The following is a 15779-nucleotide window of genomic DNA, read 5'->3' on the forward strand; positions in this document are numbered from 1 at the left end:
AATGAATAATACACACTCTAACGCTAATGTACCGAGAATTTTGGTGAAATTAACATAATTTCTACTTTACTGGAGAGCTTTTCATATTGTCTTAAACTCTGAAATAAATCACAAATTTTGTATTTTGTGTTCAGCTTTTTATATTCTCAATTCTTGCGCGGGTGGGGGCGGCAGTGATAAAGGAGACTCTTAGGAGAAAGAATTCATTCTCCGTGACTCCGCCTTAGATCTACCTGGAGAAGGTTATAGAAAACGACCCTTTCTTGTTTTGTATACAGACGCAGGGGTCTAGCGTTTGTTCTTTCTTAAACTTACCACGTGCCAGAAGGCGCACAGATCTATTTTACCATAGTCTCATTTTTACAACCACGAGAAGTGCGACTCAAGTTCGGCGTCCTGCCTCAAGTACCTCTGGGATTCCAACTCAGGTCACCGCGCCCTCGTCCTCCCGTGTCCCCGTCTATCTCTCGCCTTTGCCGGTCGTTCCTTGCTCCACCCAGGCCATCTGGGGCGATGGTGGAGATGGTAGGGTCGACCTGGTTGGGCATGAGAATTCCAGGGACAACTCAGGCGCGCTAGCCTGTCCCCACACTCCTTCTGGTTACTCCCATCCCCCTCCTAGACTAACCCGGCCTGACCTGGAAACCATAGAGCTCACACAGCCCAGAGCGTCCCTTCCCCAGCCGCCGAGCGCTGACGCCGCGCCGCTGGGCGGGGTCTCCTTGGAGGGGCGGAGGGAGAGGAGGGGGCAGCCGGTAGGAGACGGGCTTGCCGACCCTGCAGCGCCCCACAGCGGCCTCGGCCGGAAGCGGTCTCGTCGGCCCTGCGGCGCTGGATCCCTGACGCACGGAGCTCGAGAGCGAGAACGAGAGAGAAAGGGGCAGAAATGGCGGCTCCGCTCGGCTCCCGCTGAGGAGGGCGAAGCCGGTGGAGGGTCTGAGCTGTCGGCCTGGAGCATCGCTCCCGCTTCCCGCTTTCTGCCTTCTCACGCCTACTTCTCTTCCTCTGCCCTACTCTCGCCTGTCCTCGTCTACGCTCCGCAGAGTCCGGGTCGGCTCGTCTCTCCCGGCCCGGCTCCACTGGACCTGACTGCCCGGCCGGCAGGCCGGCCTTCCTTGGCTCTCCCGGGCGCGGCGGGCGCGGTGTGGACCCCGTCCTCCTGGCTGGACCATGGTGAACACCCGGAAGAGCTCTCTGCGTCTTCTCGGTTCCAAGTCGCCTGGGCCTGGGCCTGGGCCTGGGGCCGGAGCAGAGCCTGGGGCGACCGGAGGCAGCAGCCATTTCATCTCCTCTCGGACCCGCTCCTCCAAGACCCGCGCTGCCAGCTGCCCCGGCGCCAAGGCCGGGGGAAGCGGTGGCGCCGGCGTCGCTCTGGAAGAGGCCCGGGTAAGAGCGCGGCGGCCCGAGTCCGGAGGCTTGCGAGTGCCGGCCCGGCCGCCGGGGCTTTGTCTGGCCGGGTTAGGGCAGGAAGCCTCCAGTGGAGACCGCTCGGGAGGCTGGAGACCGGGTCTGCGGGTGCGGTGAAGGATGGCACCCGGCTAGGTAGGGCTGCGACAGCTTTGCTGGTCCGGCTCTTTTGTGTAAAGAACAGGACTGGAGTCTGGGGAGAGGGGTCTGGGGGGTCTTTTCGGGGACATTAGAACGGTCTGCTTTCTGTGTCCTTGCCCTGCCTTAGAGGGGAATTCTAGGGGAGCGAGAGCGGAGGGCCGGAGTCCCCGGGTGGAAGGGCTGGAGAAGAGAAGTGAAAGTTTTCTGCGGTGTCAAACGCTTCTTGTAAGTGTGTCAGCGCCTGCCGGTGTCTTAACTCCAGCTTACTCTCAAACTGTTTGGGGGTGGTTCAAGTTAGTAAGGAAGTGAACGGAGAGCTCCAGTTGGCAGCCAGGCAGGGATGCTGAAAAAAGTTTGTAGCTGCTCTGACACCAACTTTAAAAACAAAACCAACGCTATCGCCTCTCCAGGCAGGAGAGATCAAGCATGATTTTGTAGCTGGGGAATCAGCCAGTAGCTAACCAAGGTTCTAGTAGGGACCTAGTAGAGCTTTCTAGTAGAGCTTTCAAGTCACAAAAGGGGCATGTCGAATGTTTTGGATTGTACACACTACCTTCATATTGTATGGTTTCTTGGATGTCTGCATTTTTGTTAGGAATAGTTTATAAAAGGTGAATTAACACCATCGTTACACTGTTGCAAACGTGACATTTGAAGAAGGCTGGTGATTTAGTTTTTTAAAAAAGTGGTTGAAAGATCTTGAAATTTTATTATCAAACTCTGAGCTAGCACTTGTTTTGTCGCTCTAAGGGATTTGATAAGTTTGTGTTACGAGATTGGTTATGAATTCAGAAAAGAGTATTGCTTCTGTCTAGCAAGAGGCTAATTTACTAAGTAATTTGGCTGGAAATTGGTATTCATTTAAAATGCTCCTTTGATTTCACACCATTTTGTTATTGTGGGAGGGAAGCAATATTTTATTTTCTATGGGGTCTACAAGATTATGGTTTGTGCTTTTTCTCTGTATTTCCTACCGTTTGGACACTAATCAGAATGAACTGATGCAAATACATCATATAGTTTACGGTACTATTCTGAAATATATTTATTGTATCTTTGAAAATATATTTGGCTTTTATTTTGCTAAAAGTCTGGAAAATATTTTAAAAAATTGTCTTGTTAGTAGACTATTTTGGGGCTAACAGATCTCTTAGGTTGAAATAAGAAAGCAAAATCTGAAAGTTGTGCAAACTGTTTAGAATAATTATTCTGAAACCTGGCATTTTGTAGAAATTATTCCCAATGTGTACAGGCTTGTTGACGTTCTGAAGCTAACATATATTTTAAAATAGAAGTAAATTTAAGAAAGGTCTGTCTTCGCCTGAGTACAAAAAAAATGTTTAGAGTGTAAGCATTTAATTGTAGTATAATGGTATGAATGCCTAGTCTATTAGAGCAGTGTCTAATTCATCTGAAGCAATTAGCTCATCTGTCACTGATCAGTTTGTGGTCCCATTTTTGAATTCATGGATATCATGCTGTCCTTACCCCCTGAGGAATAAGGTGAAGTAATTTGTCAAGCAGCTGTTATGGAGATGTTAAAAGGCAAGAAATCAATAATCTAATGTAGAAATGAACGTTTGGTAGCTTTTAAATTGCAGGAGGAATGAAAGATACTAGAGCTTTTTCTAGAAGGTTGCTAATGAAACTTTGTTTCAGGGATCCCTTTAAAATGTTTTAAAAGGCCATAAATAACAGGCTAATGAAGATTTACTTTAAAATATTTGTTTTTCAGTTTTAAGACTTGTCTTCTGCCTGTAGTAGATGATAGAAGGATCTAATGGCTTTCTCTGAGAAATTTAAGAATTTTACTAATCCTGTGATTGGTCCTTTCAAAGAGGATAAGTTGTAATTCTGAATTTGTTAAGTTTATGGACGATGTATTTATGAAGCAACTTCTGTATATTTCTTTGTATATATTTCTAAAGTGGGTTGATTTGAGTCTGGTAAGGTCTTCCTCTCAAGTTCATTTTATGAATTACAAGAATTTAGTACTCTTTCCCATCTATTTAAATAGGCATCCTCTGTGTCCTTCGAGTTTTAGACATTTGCTAGTGTCTTTAAAGACTTATTTGTTGGAAAATGGGGTTGTTCATGCTGTTGCGTTAGGAGACCCTTATTTTTGTAGGAAGACGTGTATTCCTTTTTATAAGATACATAATTGAGGAGGTCCTCCTTTTTCTTCTTTTGTTGTTCTTCACTTTATACTTGATGCTGATTTCCCCCCTCATCCCCCTCAACCTCCCGGGATGCTTTTTAGATTTCATGCGCTGTGTTTAGAGTTATTTCATTTGTTTTAAAAAGCCATAGGACCATGAGCTATGCCTATAATTTTGCCTTTTCCCCAAGTATGTGTAGGATTGGGGAATAAACATACGATACATTCTGTAGGTTATTGCAGTGATTTTCTTGTGCGTGCCCACACTTTTTATTTTTTAAAAAAAGATTTTATTGATTTATTTGAGAGAGAGAGAGTGAGCATAAGCAGGGGAAGTGGCAGGCAGAGGGAGAGGGAGAAGCAGGCTTCCCGACGAGCAGGGAGCCCAATGTGGGCCTTGATCTTAGACCCTGGGATCATGACCTGAGTGGAAGGCAGACACTTAACTGACTGAGCCACCCAGGCGCCCCGTGCCACACTTTTTAAACGTCCAACTGACTTAGGTAGGTAGTTGTAATTACTCTGATAACTGGCCTTTTTTGTTTGTTTAGTATGTATAAAGTTTGACTTCTTTTAGGTCAGTTAATATGGTCAATAATTAGCATTTTGTTGCTCCACCAAAGAGTCACTCTCAGCAAACTAATACTATATTCACAGAATTGGAAAGCAGTTTTTTCAGCTCTTTAACTTATGTTAGGCCTGTTTGCTTTTGGCTTCATCACTAGCTTTTTGTGCTTTTTGGGAAGGTTATATAGTACGTTCTGAGTCCACGTCTTAGTCGAGAGGGTTAAAATAAGTATTTTGAGTAACTTCCGGGCGCCTGGGTGGCTCAGTCATTAAGAGTCTGCCTTTGGCTCAGGTCACCATCCCAGGACTCTGGGATGGAGCCCCGCATCGGGCTCCCAGCTCGGGGTGGGGGGGGGGGAGGCCTGCTTCTCCCTCTCCCACTCCCCCTGCTTGTGTTCTCTCTCTCTCTGTCAAATAAATAAAATCTTTTAAAAAAAAGTGTTTTGAGTAACTTCATAGGTAAACTTGCTTTACCTTAATTTCATTAAGAAAATCTGAGTCCTTGTTTAATATGCTCTTTTATCATCTTGTACTTTATTCTTTTCCAACACCCATGCATTTACCAACATAATACAGGCGGAAGTTGATGGTTAAACATGGAAAAGAAGTCTGAGAGCAAAAGGTAATAATGTATATAACTCTCAGATGAGTAGGGAAAAACATAAGTCCTTCAGAGTAGACCAAGTTTTTCCTTATATGTATCGAGGTCTTGAGTAATGTGTTAAACAATGTCTCCCGTCACAGTTTTGAACCAAAGCAGCTATAGAGTTCATAGGATTATCTGTGGTAGCCAACTGAAAATGCAACTTTAAAAAATTCAGTTACTGGCCATTTCTGTAGTCTAGATATTCAGACTTGCAGTTTTAAGGTCATAGATGAAACTTACAACACCTGTAGAAGCAAATGCATATTAATTAATTCCTTAAATCATTTTCCCTGGCAAGTAGTCTTGGTAACCATTCCTTGGTAGGTCCTTGATTGCATGTCTCCTAAATTACCTAATTGTAGAGAAACCTATAGCCTCTTGAAAACCAGCTGGACAGGTGATAGGTTTACTACTTGTAATACACTGTGGGAGGATTTTGTGAAAAATGACTTACTGAGTAAAGGCATTTGGGCATTTTGGTATTTTTGGATAAAAACTTCTGTGAAAATACAAAGTTAGGGGGGGAAAACCATACATAAAGTGTTGTATTTAAATATAAGCTAGACAGTTTTAGAGAGATATGTTGTGTGTGGCTTACATCAAATGATAGACATCTAAAGGGGCACCTGGGTGGGTGGCTCAGTTGGTTAAGCGACTGCCTTCCGCTCAGGTCATGATCCCAGTGTCCTGGGATTGAACCCCAAGCTGGGCTCCCTACTCGGCGGGGAGCCTGCTTCTCCCTCTCCCTGCTCATTCTCTCTCTCTCTCTCAAATAAATAAAATGCCTTTTTTTTTTTTAAGATTTTATTTATTTGTCAGAGAGAGAGAGCGCCCAAGTAGGGGGAGTGGCAGGCAGAGGCAGAATCAGGTTCCCCACTGAGCAAGGAGCCCAATGTGGCACTGGATCCCAGGACTCTGAGATCATGACCTGAGTTGAAGGTAGACGCTCAATGGACTGAGGCACCCAGGTGTCCCAGTAAATAAAATCTTAAGGGAAAAAAAAAGGAAGAGACATCTGAATTCTAAATTACAGTTATTAGGCTGTAATTTGTATTTGTTATTAGATACTTTGAGTATATGCTCTAAGATTCTAAACTTCAGATGCTTTTGAATTGTAAGTATTGTGTGTGATTTTTTTTTTCATTTTTAGATTGTTATTCTAGTTTTATCTGGAGGTCGAATATATACCTTTGCTTAAAGTTTTTCTCCCTTGGGGGTACTTGGCTGGTTCAGTTGGGAGAGCATGAGACTCTTGATTTTGGGGTCATGAGTTCAAGCCCCATGTTGGGGGTAGAGCTTGCTTAAAAAAAAATTCTCTCCTAGACTTTTCTATTAGAATAATCTATAAACTTCACTAGGGTAGGCACTGTATCTTATTTTCCCTCTATTGCTGTATTCCTAGGGCCTAGTGTAGCATCTGACACATAGAAGATGCTTAATAAATTTCTGTTAATGAATAGCATGTTAAGGAGCCAATTATTTTGTGAAAATAAGGATGATTGGAGTTTGAGAAGATTAAAAAAAAACCATAGTCCCTACTTTTAGGGGTGTAAGTATACACATAGTATACATGTAAGAAATTATTAACAAGACAAGTCAATTCAAGTAGGGGCTAAATGAATGACAGAGATAATCAATGGGATGAGTTCTTATCTTTTACTCAATGTTCTGAGTGGAAATGTTTGATGTTCTTTAAAGACAGAGGTTGTCATATTTACAGCTGTATCCTGAGTGCCTACAATATTGCCTGCCAAGCATAGTGCTCAGTAAATAATTTTTGAAAGAATGAATGGAAAGTATGCTTCAATTTATGTATGTATGTATGTATGTATGTGTGTATTTATTTATTTATTTATTTAAAGCTATGTCTATTATTTCTTTTTTTTTTTTTTAAGATTTTATTTATTTGTCAGAGAGCGAGAGAGCACAAGCAGGGGGAGTGGCAGGCAGAGGGAGAAGCAGGCTTCCTGTTGAGCAAGGAGCCGGATGTGGGACTCGATCTCAGGACCCTGGGATCATGGCCTGAGCCGGAAGGCAGACACTTAACCAACTGAGCCACCCAGGCACCCCCCAAGTATGCCTCATTTTAAGTTATTTTCATGTTGGCAGTCTTTACTTCAGCTGTATTTACTTGTTGCATTTTGCTCTTCTGCCCATTGGTTGTGGCCTAATAAGTAGAGGAGTAAACTAAGGTTTATTTAGCATTTCACACCAGGTAGTTTAATGCTGTCTCATTTAATCCCTGCAACCCTGTAAGGCAGGTGATGGTACCCCCCATTTTACAGTTAAGGAAATGAGTTGTCAAAGAGGTTAAATGGCCTGTAGAAGACCAAATAGGTAATAAGTAGTAGGTAATAAATAGTATTAAGTAGGTAATAAGTGGGTTTAATATTTAAATCTAGTTCTGTCTTCTCCACTTATGTATCTTACTGTCTTATCTGTATTTATCACTATTCTCTGGTGCTGTTCAATTAGTAGTTTCCACAAATATCTGGAAAAGCAAAGAAGGCAGCTGTTGTACAGTCAGGAAATTCTCTGCATACTGTGTATAGACAGATTTTTACTAGACTATCTGGAGTTGTGTCTTGAATTGTATTGGGACTAAAAGTGGGAATAGTGGCCTATAGGGATATGAAATATCGGATAGCGATTTTCAGTAATTGTTTGCTGCCTTATTTCACGGGGTGGGTATAGGAAGAGGAACAGACATATTGTGGAGAGATCATTTTGCAGTATTGTAAAGATGACTTGGGAAAATTCCCTATAAAGAGTAAGTCTGGGGCATTGTGGTCTATAGTAGAGGTGTGCTTGTGCTGTCATCTCTCCCCTCTGCTTGGCGGTATTTATCAGTGTGTACATTTTCTTCTATGCTCTGAGACTCTGTTTGGGGGGTAGGTAAGTGTTTTCCATTTGAAAAAATGCGTCATGCTTTAAACCTCTTGAAAAGAGATTATATAGCATACTTATAAATGAAGATACATAATAGTGAATTAAACATGTTTAGCATTATTAGTTTGTGTCTGTATTCTAGGACCCAAATTAGGATCTCTGCACCGTGGTGCTTCACATCCCCATAAAATGATGTGTTCTCTGATCTTGCTAGAGAGGAACTTGGAGAAAATTTAATCTAACTTTGGTGGTGAGGCTTGCTTATTCCTTTGTTTTTTCATTCAGTCAATAAATATTTATGAAGTACTACTGCATTAAAATGTAAGTGCATTGTGGGCAAGGATTTTTGTCTCTTTGGTTCACTGTTATAGGACTGCCATGTTGCAAAAAGTCAAGGAGGCACCATTCACACTGCAGTCTATGTGAATGGCACCCCCTGGAATTGTGCATTGCAGTCTTTTTATGTTATATGCTGCAGTTAACATCCTCATACAATGTGCCTTGAGGACTTGGTATAGGAATTTCTTTGAGATACCCAGGAGTAGAACAGAGTATACATGTACTTAAATATTACTTCACATTTGCTGCTCTGGTCTCTACTTCTAGGAGTGGTGTATAGGGGTTCCTGTATCCTCAGACACCTGCCAGTATTTGGGAATACCTAGCTTTTTTTTTTTTTCTTCAGGATTCTTATGGAATTTTAATTTTTTAAAATTTTTTATTATGTTCAATTAGCCAATATATATAGTACATCGTTAGTTAATACTTACCTTTAAAAAATTTTTTTTAAAAGATTTTTATTTATTTATTTGACAGAGAGCACAAGTAGGCAGAGCTGTAGGCAGAGGAAGAGGGAGAAGCCCAGCATCAGCAGGGAGCCGGATGCTGGGCTCCATCGCAGGACACTGGGATCATGACCGGAGTTGAAGGCAGATGCCCGCTTAACCGACTGAACCACCCAGGCGCCCCAGTTCTTTTTTTTAAGATTTTAGTTATTTAATTGACAGAGAGAGAGAGACAGCCAGCGAGAGAGGGAACGCAAGCAGGGGGAGTGGGAGAAGAAGAAGCAGGCTTCCAGTGGAAGAGCCTGATATGGGGCTTGATCCCAGAACGCAGGGATCACTCCCTGAGCCGAAGGCAGACGCTTAACGACTGAGCCACCCAGGTGCCCCCAGGCGCCCCAGTTCTTAGCTTCTTAATTGCTTTTCTTTGGTTACTGATTTTTTTTTTTTTAAAGATTTTATTTATTTATTTGACAGAGAGAGAGACAGCCAGCGAGAGAGGGAACACAGGCAGGGGGAGCAGGAGAGGAAGAAGCAGGCTTCTAGTGGAGGAGCCTGATGTGGGGCTCGATCCCAGAACGCTGGGATCACGCCCTGAGCCGGAGGCAGATGCTTAACAACTGCGCCACCCAGGCGCCCCACGTTATGACCCTTTTCACACATATAATTTTTCCTATTTAGATCTTTGATTTATTCTATTCTAGACAACCTTTCCTTTGTACTGCCACTTGATAACATGCCAAGTTTCTGTATGTTCTGCTCCAATCTCTCTCTTCTTTTTTGTTGGCCTGTTTATTATTGTGGCAGTACCATACCGTTTTCATGACTGTGGTTTAGAAATATACCTTAATATCCTAAAAGACAAGTTTCTCCTCTTTGTTTTTTTCAAAGTTGACTTAGATTTTCAAGGATCTTCATTCTTTTCATATACATTTCCAGTTGAGATTATGGAATTCCTCAAAAGATGCAGTTAGAATTTTGATTGGGCAAATATTTGATATATATGCTGCTGCAGCAAGTATGGCAGAGTATTTGAATTCCTAGATTAATTTTCAGAGAATTGACACCTTCGTAATAAATCCAAGAGGAGGGAACATCACTCACATAACCTAGTTTGTGTATTTCTCTTGCGGAATTTGATGCTTTCCTTGTGACCTAATATACTGTCAGTTTGGTGAATGTTTTGTATGCTTGAGAAAAATATGTATTTTTTTATTTGGTGTAGAAAAATATATATGATGGCAAACATTAGGAGATGGAAATACTATAGTGTGGATTTATTGATTATTTGATACTTAAATCTCTTGTCTCTTTTTTTAAAAAAGGTTTTATTTATTTATTTTTGCAAGAGAGAGATTGCATTGGTGCAGCAGTGTGGGGAGGGCAAAGGGAGAAACAGACTCCCTGCTGAACTGGGAGTCCGATGCAGTACTTAATCCCAGGACCCTGGGATCATGATCTGAGCTGAAGGCAGATGCTTAATCCCTGAGCCACCCAGGCACCCTCTCTTGTCTCATGTTAGGATTCTGCTAATTTTTTTGTTGTTCAGATCCTCCTGTTGTATATATATATGTGTGTATGTGTGTGTGTATTTTATCTTGTTTTGTTTAATTTAATTTAATTTTTTAAAGTAAGTTCTGTACCCAACCTGGGCCTTGAACTCATCACTCAAAGATCAAGAGTTGTATGCTCTACTGAGCCAGACAGGAGCTCCTCTATATTCCAACCCCCCCAAAATCTAGCTAGCTAGCTAGCTGTCTATTTGTTTGTTTGTTTGTTTTTAAAGCTTTATTTTTAATAAATAAATAATATAATAATAAATAAATAAAAGTAATAAATAAAGCTTTTATTTGTCAGAGAGCGAGAAAGAGAGAGAGTGAGAGAGCGCGCGGGCCAGCACGCACACAAGCAGGGGAAGCAGAAGCCAGAGGTAGAAGCAGGCTCCCCGCTGAGCAAAGAGCTCGATACTATACGGGACTCCATCCCAGGTCGCTGGGACCATGACCTGAGCTGAAGGCAGAGGCTTAACCGACTGAGCCCCCCAGGCATCCCTCTATATATTTTTAAAGAAACTTTTTTTTTTTTTAGAATTGTTTCTAATTTCTTTCCTGCTTTATTCTTGATTCAGTGACGGTCAAGAGGTATATTGTTTACTTTTCCAAGCAGTGGGCATTTATTTTCTAATTATCCTTTTGTTATTTACTTCTAGTTTAATACCACTATGTTTAGAGAACATACTCCATATGATTTCAATCTTTTGAAATCTGTTCTGATTTATTTTTGTCACTTTATTTATGGTTAGTTTTGGTAAATATTCTGTGTACACTTGAAAAGAATGTGGATTTTGCAATTGGGGATGCAGTGTTATAGATAATGTCTAGTCATATTTTTGAACCTTCTGATTTTATTTTATTTTATTTTATTTATTTATTTATTTATTTATTTATTTATTTACTTACTTACTTACTTACTTATTTATTTATTTATTTAGAGTGGGAGAGAGAGAATGGGTGGGGGGAGAGAGAGGATCTTAAGCTGTCTCCACTCCCAGCACAGAGCTCGCCTCAGGGCTTGATCTCAGTGTCATAAAGCTTTCAAGCAGGCTCCATACCCAGCACCCAGTGAGCCCAGCATGGATCTCGAGGAAGGTGGGGGGTAGGTTGGAGGGGTGGGGAGTGTGCTTGTTGCCGGGCTTGATTTTATGACCCTGAGATGATGACCTGAGCCGAAATCAAGAGTTGGACCATAACCTCCTGAGCCACCCAGGTGCCCCTATTCTTTCTAACTACGTATTATTTAACATACTCTTGCAATGTGCCACTGTCCTATCTGTGTATTGTCTAGAATTTTAGTTCTGACTTTTTTATGGGTATAAGTGCTTTGTCTTTTTATTTAATTTGTGTTTTTTTCCAGTAGGAGTAAAGTTTTCTAAGGTATCAGTTTGATTATCTTTTTGTATTTCTTATTATCATCTTTTATTTCTCTTTTTTGTGAATACTTCCTCCAAGAGAATTTTCAGTTTGGGACTCAAATTTGTAACAGACTTTCTGTGGCATTACATGGCTGAAAATATTTTCACTATGCTCTTTCATTTAAATAAAAAGTTGGCGGGGCGCCTGGGTGGTGCAGTCGTTACGCGTCCGCCTTTGGCTCAGGGCATGATCCCAGCGTTCTGGGATCGAGCCCCACATCAGGCTTCTCCGCTAGGGAGCCTGCTTCTTCCTCTCCCACCCCCCCTGCTTGTGTTCCCTCTCTCACTGGCTGTCTCTGTCAAATAAATAAATAAAATCTTAAAAAAAAAAAAAGGATGCTAGACACTTCCATGTTATTTACTTAAAAAAAATAAAAAAATAAAAATTTGGCTGAATATAAAATTCTAGGTTTAATACTGAAATAATACTACTTTATTGTCATCTTCTATCTAGTGTTACTTTTGAAGTTTGATGTTGGTGTGATTCTTTCCTAGGTGTTCTTTCTTTTTTGAAGCTTATAGTTTTTTTTTTTTTTTTAAAGATTTTATTTATTTATTTGACAGAGAGAGACAGCCAGCAAGAGAGGGAACACAAGCTGTGGGAGTGGGAGAGGAAGAAGCAGGCTCCCTGCAGAGGAGCCTGATGCGGGGCTTGATCCCAGAACGCCAGGATCTCGCCCTGAGCTGAAGATAGATGCTTAATGACTGAGCCACCCAGGCGCCCCTGAAGCTTATAGTTTTGTTTTGTTTTGGTCTTTGTGCATACGTTTTGCTAATATTAGGCATGGGTTTTTCCTTTACCCTTTTGGCAATCTTAGCTCTTTTAATCAGCAGTGGTACATCTTTTTAAGATTGTGGTCAATTTATTGTTTCTTTTTATTTTATTTATTTATTTATTTTTAAGTAATCTCTACACCTAACGTGGGGCCTGAACTCATGCTCTTCTGACTGAGTCAGCCATTTGCCTCAATTTATTATTTCTTAGTGATAATTTAAAATTATCATTTCTTCAAATATTACTTCTGGGACTCATATTATTCAGATGTTGGCACCTAGAAGAATTTTGTCCTTAAATTGATAATTAAGCAAACTGTTTTTAAGCACTTTTTTTTGTTTAATAATAGCAGCAACAATCTCTCTTTTTTCTTTCAAAGATTTTATTTATTTATTTGTCAGAGAGAGAGAGAGAGAACGCACACAAGCAGGGAGAGTGGCAGACAGAGGGAGAAGCAGCAGGCTCCCTGGGAGCCTGATGCGGGGCTTGATCTCAGGACCCTGGGTTCATGACCTACGTTGAAGGCAGACGCTTAACCAACTAAGCCACCCAGGCGCCCCTGTTTTTAAGCACTTATGATTGCCTACTGGGGAAATATATTGACAGGTACTTGAGTAAACAAGAAACTTATAGTTACTTGGTGCTTCTTATAGCCGACTCCTATTGACCATTTTGGTGTCCACGTGTTAAGTGGCCCATTTCTTGGGATAAAGCCTTGAAGGGATAAAGCCTTGAAGTTTCTTTTTCTTTTTTTTTTTTAAAGATTTTATTTGTTTATTTGACAGAGAGAGAGAGACAGCCAGCGAGAGAGGGAACACAATTGGGGAGTGGGAGAGGAAGAAGCAGGCTCCCAGCCAAGGAGTCTGATGTGGGAACAGATTCCAGACTGCTGGGATCACGCCCTGAGCCAAAGGCAGACGCTTAATGACTGAGCCACCCAGGCGCACCAGGCCTTGAAGTTTCTTGATAAAAGTTCCGCTCCTTTACAACTTGTTAACACCCTTTAACTAGAGTATATATACTCCAGTGCTCACACTCAGGATGAGTGTTGTGCTTGTGTACATGATTGTGCAAGTTAAGGGAAGCTACTTTTAAAAAACCAAACCCCTTGCAGAGCTATACCTTCTTTTTTAATCAGTGACACATTATAAAAAATTTAAATATTTGTATAGGAACAGGAGGAGCTTCATTAGCAGATGTGCACAAATGAGATGGCAGCACAAATTCATGTGCTGGTGGGTGGAGTCTATGTTAAAAATTTGAAAATACGTTAATTTAAAATTTAGAATTTTAATTTAATTTTCATTTTTTAGTTTTTACTATTCTAATTTGGTTTCCAAATTTATGAGATGGAAGAATTGAGGGGAAGTGATAGTTGCTCAAGAGCATACAATTATTTCATTTCATTTAATTTTATTTTACTTTATTTTTTTAGGCAGGTTGGGGTTGAGGGGTCAGCATGCTCTTTTTGATTGGTTTCTAAAGTAACTTTTATTTAAAATAATATGCCAAAGTGGCACATTTTGGAGCGTCCTGCCCTTGGCCCCTCCTCTGAAACTTCCCTGGAAGGTTTTTGTTTTGTTTTGTATTCTGTTTCCTGTTAAAATTTATTTAAATGCAATTAATTAACATGTATTATTTGTTTCAGGGGTACAGGTCTGTGATTCATCAGTCTTATATAATACCCAGTGCTCAGTACAACACATACCCTCCCCAATGTCCATCACCCAGTTACCCCATCCCTCCATCCTCCTCCCCTCCAGCAACCCTCAGTTTGTTTCCTATGATTAAGAGTCTCTTAGGGTTTGTCTCCCCCTCTGGTTTCGTCTTGTTTCATTTTTTCCTCTCTTCCCCTATGATCCTCTGCCTGTTTCTTAAATTCCACATAGCAGTGAGATCATATGATAATTGTCTTTCTCTGATTGACTTATTTCACATAGCATAATACCCTCTAGTTCTATCCATGTTGTTGTAAATGGCAAGATTTCATCTTTTAATGGCTGGGTAATATTCCATTGTATATATACGCCACATTTTTATCCATTCATCTGTCGATGGACATCCGGGCTCTTTCCATAGTTTGTCTATTGTGGACATTGCTGCTATAAACATTGGGGTGTAGGTGCCCCTTTGGATCACTACTGTTGTATTTTTGGGGTAAATACCCAGTAGAGCAATTACTGGATCATAATTTTCAGCCCCAGTTTCAACTTTTTGAGGAAACTCCGTACTGTTTTCCAGAGTGACCGCACCAACTGAGCATACAATTATTTGGAAGCAGCAGTTAGCTGAAAATGGAAATTTTTTTCTTTCTTTTTAAAAAAAAAATTTGTTTTTTATTGTTTATTTTATTATTTATTTAAAATCATGGTTTTTAAAAATATTTTATTTATTTATTTGACAGAGTGAGAGTGAGGGAAAAAGCACAAGCAGGGGGAGAGGGAGAAGCAGGCTCCCTGCTTAGGAGGAAGCCCAATGTGGGGCTGGATCCCAGGACCCTGGGATCATGACCTGAACTGAAGGCAGGGCTTATCCAACTGAACCATCCAGGTGCCCCTCTTTTTTTTTTTTTTTTTAAAAGTAATCTCTACACCCACCTTGGGACTTGAACTCAAGACCCTGAGCTTAAAATTTGCATACTCTGCTGACTGAACCCAGGAAGTTATCTTTTTAAAAATTCTTTAATATCTTTGATTGAGTAACTCTGTGTACCAGGTAGACACTGAAGATAAAGGAGTATGCAAGATTCTTGGTCTTAGCTCTTTGACAAGATATTTTATTTTTATTTAAAAATTATTAAATAAAAAAATTATGAGGGGCACCTGGGTGGCTGAGTCAGTTCATGATCTCAGGGTCCTGGGATCAAGCCCTGCATCAGGCTCTGCACTGAGCAGGGAGTCTGCTTCTCCCTCTCCCTCTGTCCTTCCCCCCACTTGTTCTCCCTCTCTCCCTCTCTCTCTCAATAAATAAAATCTTTAAAAAATATTATAAAAGAACTATTTCAAATAATATGGAAGTACACAGAAAAAAAAATAAGACCCTCCCCACCTCCCCTGTTTCCTCCAGTTCATTCTTCCTAATGATAACCACTGTTAAAGCTGCTGTACATCTTTCCAGACCATTGCACATGTATTTATGGGTAATTTATATGTGTACCTTTTGAACAAATAGAATTATAACCTGTATATTATTTGATATTAAACTATGTATCATGTATTTTTTTTTGTATTACTCCTTTTTGATGACTTTCCAATATTTTGTTGTGTAACTGTTCCCTGTTGGTACACAGGTTGTCACCGTGTTTTTAATATTATAAGTAGTATAGTAGAAAATGAACTGCTTTTTAATAGGTGAAGTGGAATTACAGGGTCAAAGATATATTTATTTTATTTTATTTTTTTAAAGATTTTATTTATTTATTTATTTGACAGAGATAGAGACAG

At 40.7% G+C, this 15779-nt stretch overlaps 1 protein-coding gene across 1 annotated transcript in view; it reads left to right on the forward strand.

Moving 5' to 3' along the window:
- Positions 1-1023: 1023 nt before the first annotated feature.
- ATAD2B (ATPase family AAA domain containing 2B) overlaps positions 1024-15779 on the forward strand; it is a 152189-nt gene continuing 137433 nt past the window's right edge. The window contains exon 1 of the mRNA XM_011235412.3: positions 1024-1386. Within this exon, the coding sequence (XP_011233714.2) occupies positions 1171-1386 (216 nt within the window). The 5' untranslated portion in view covers positions 1024-1170. The remainder of the gene's footprint in view (positions 1387-15779) is intronic.

The sequence above is a fragment of the Ailuropoda melanoleuca genome, chromosome 4, assembly GCF_002007445.2.
Source record: "Ailuropoda melanoleuca isolate Jingjing chromosome 4, ASM200744v2, whole genome shotgun sequence".
NCBI lineage: Eukaryota > Metazoa > Chordata > Mammalia > Carnivora > Ursidae > Ailuropoda > Ailuropoda melanoleuca.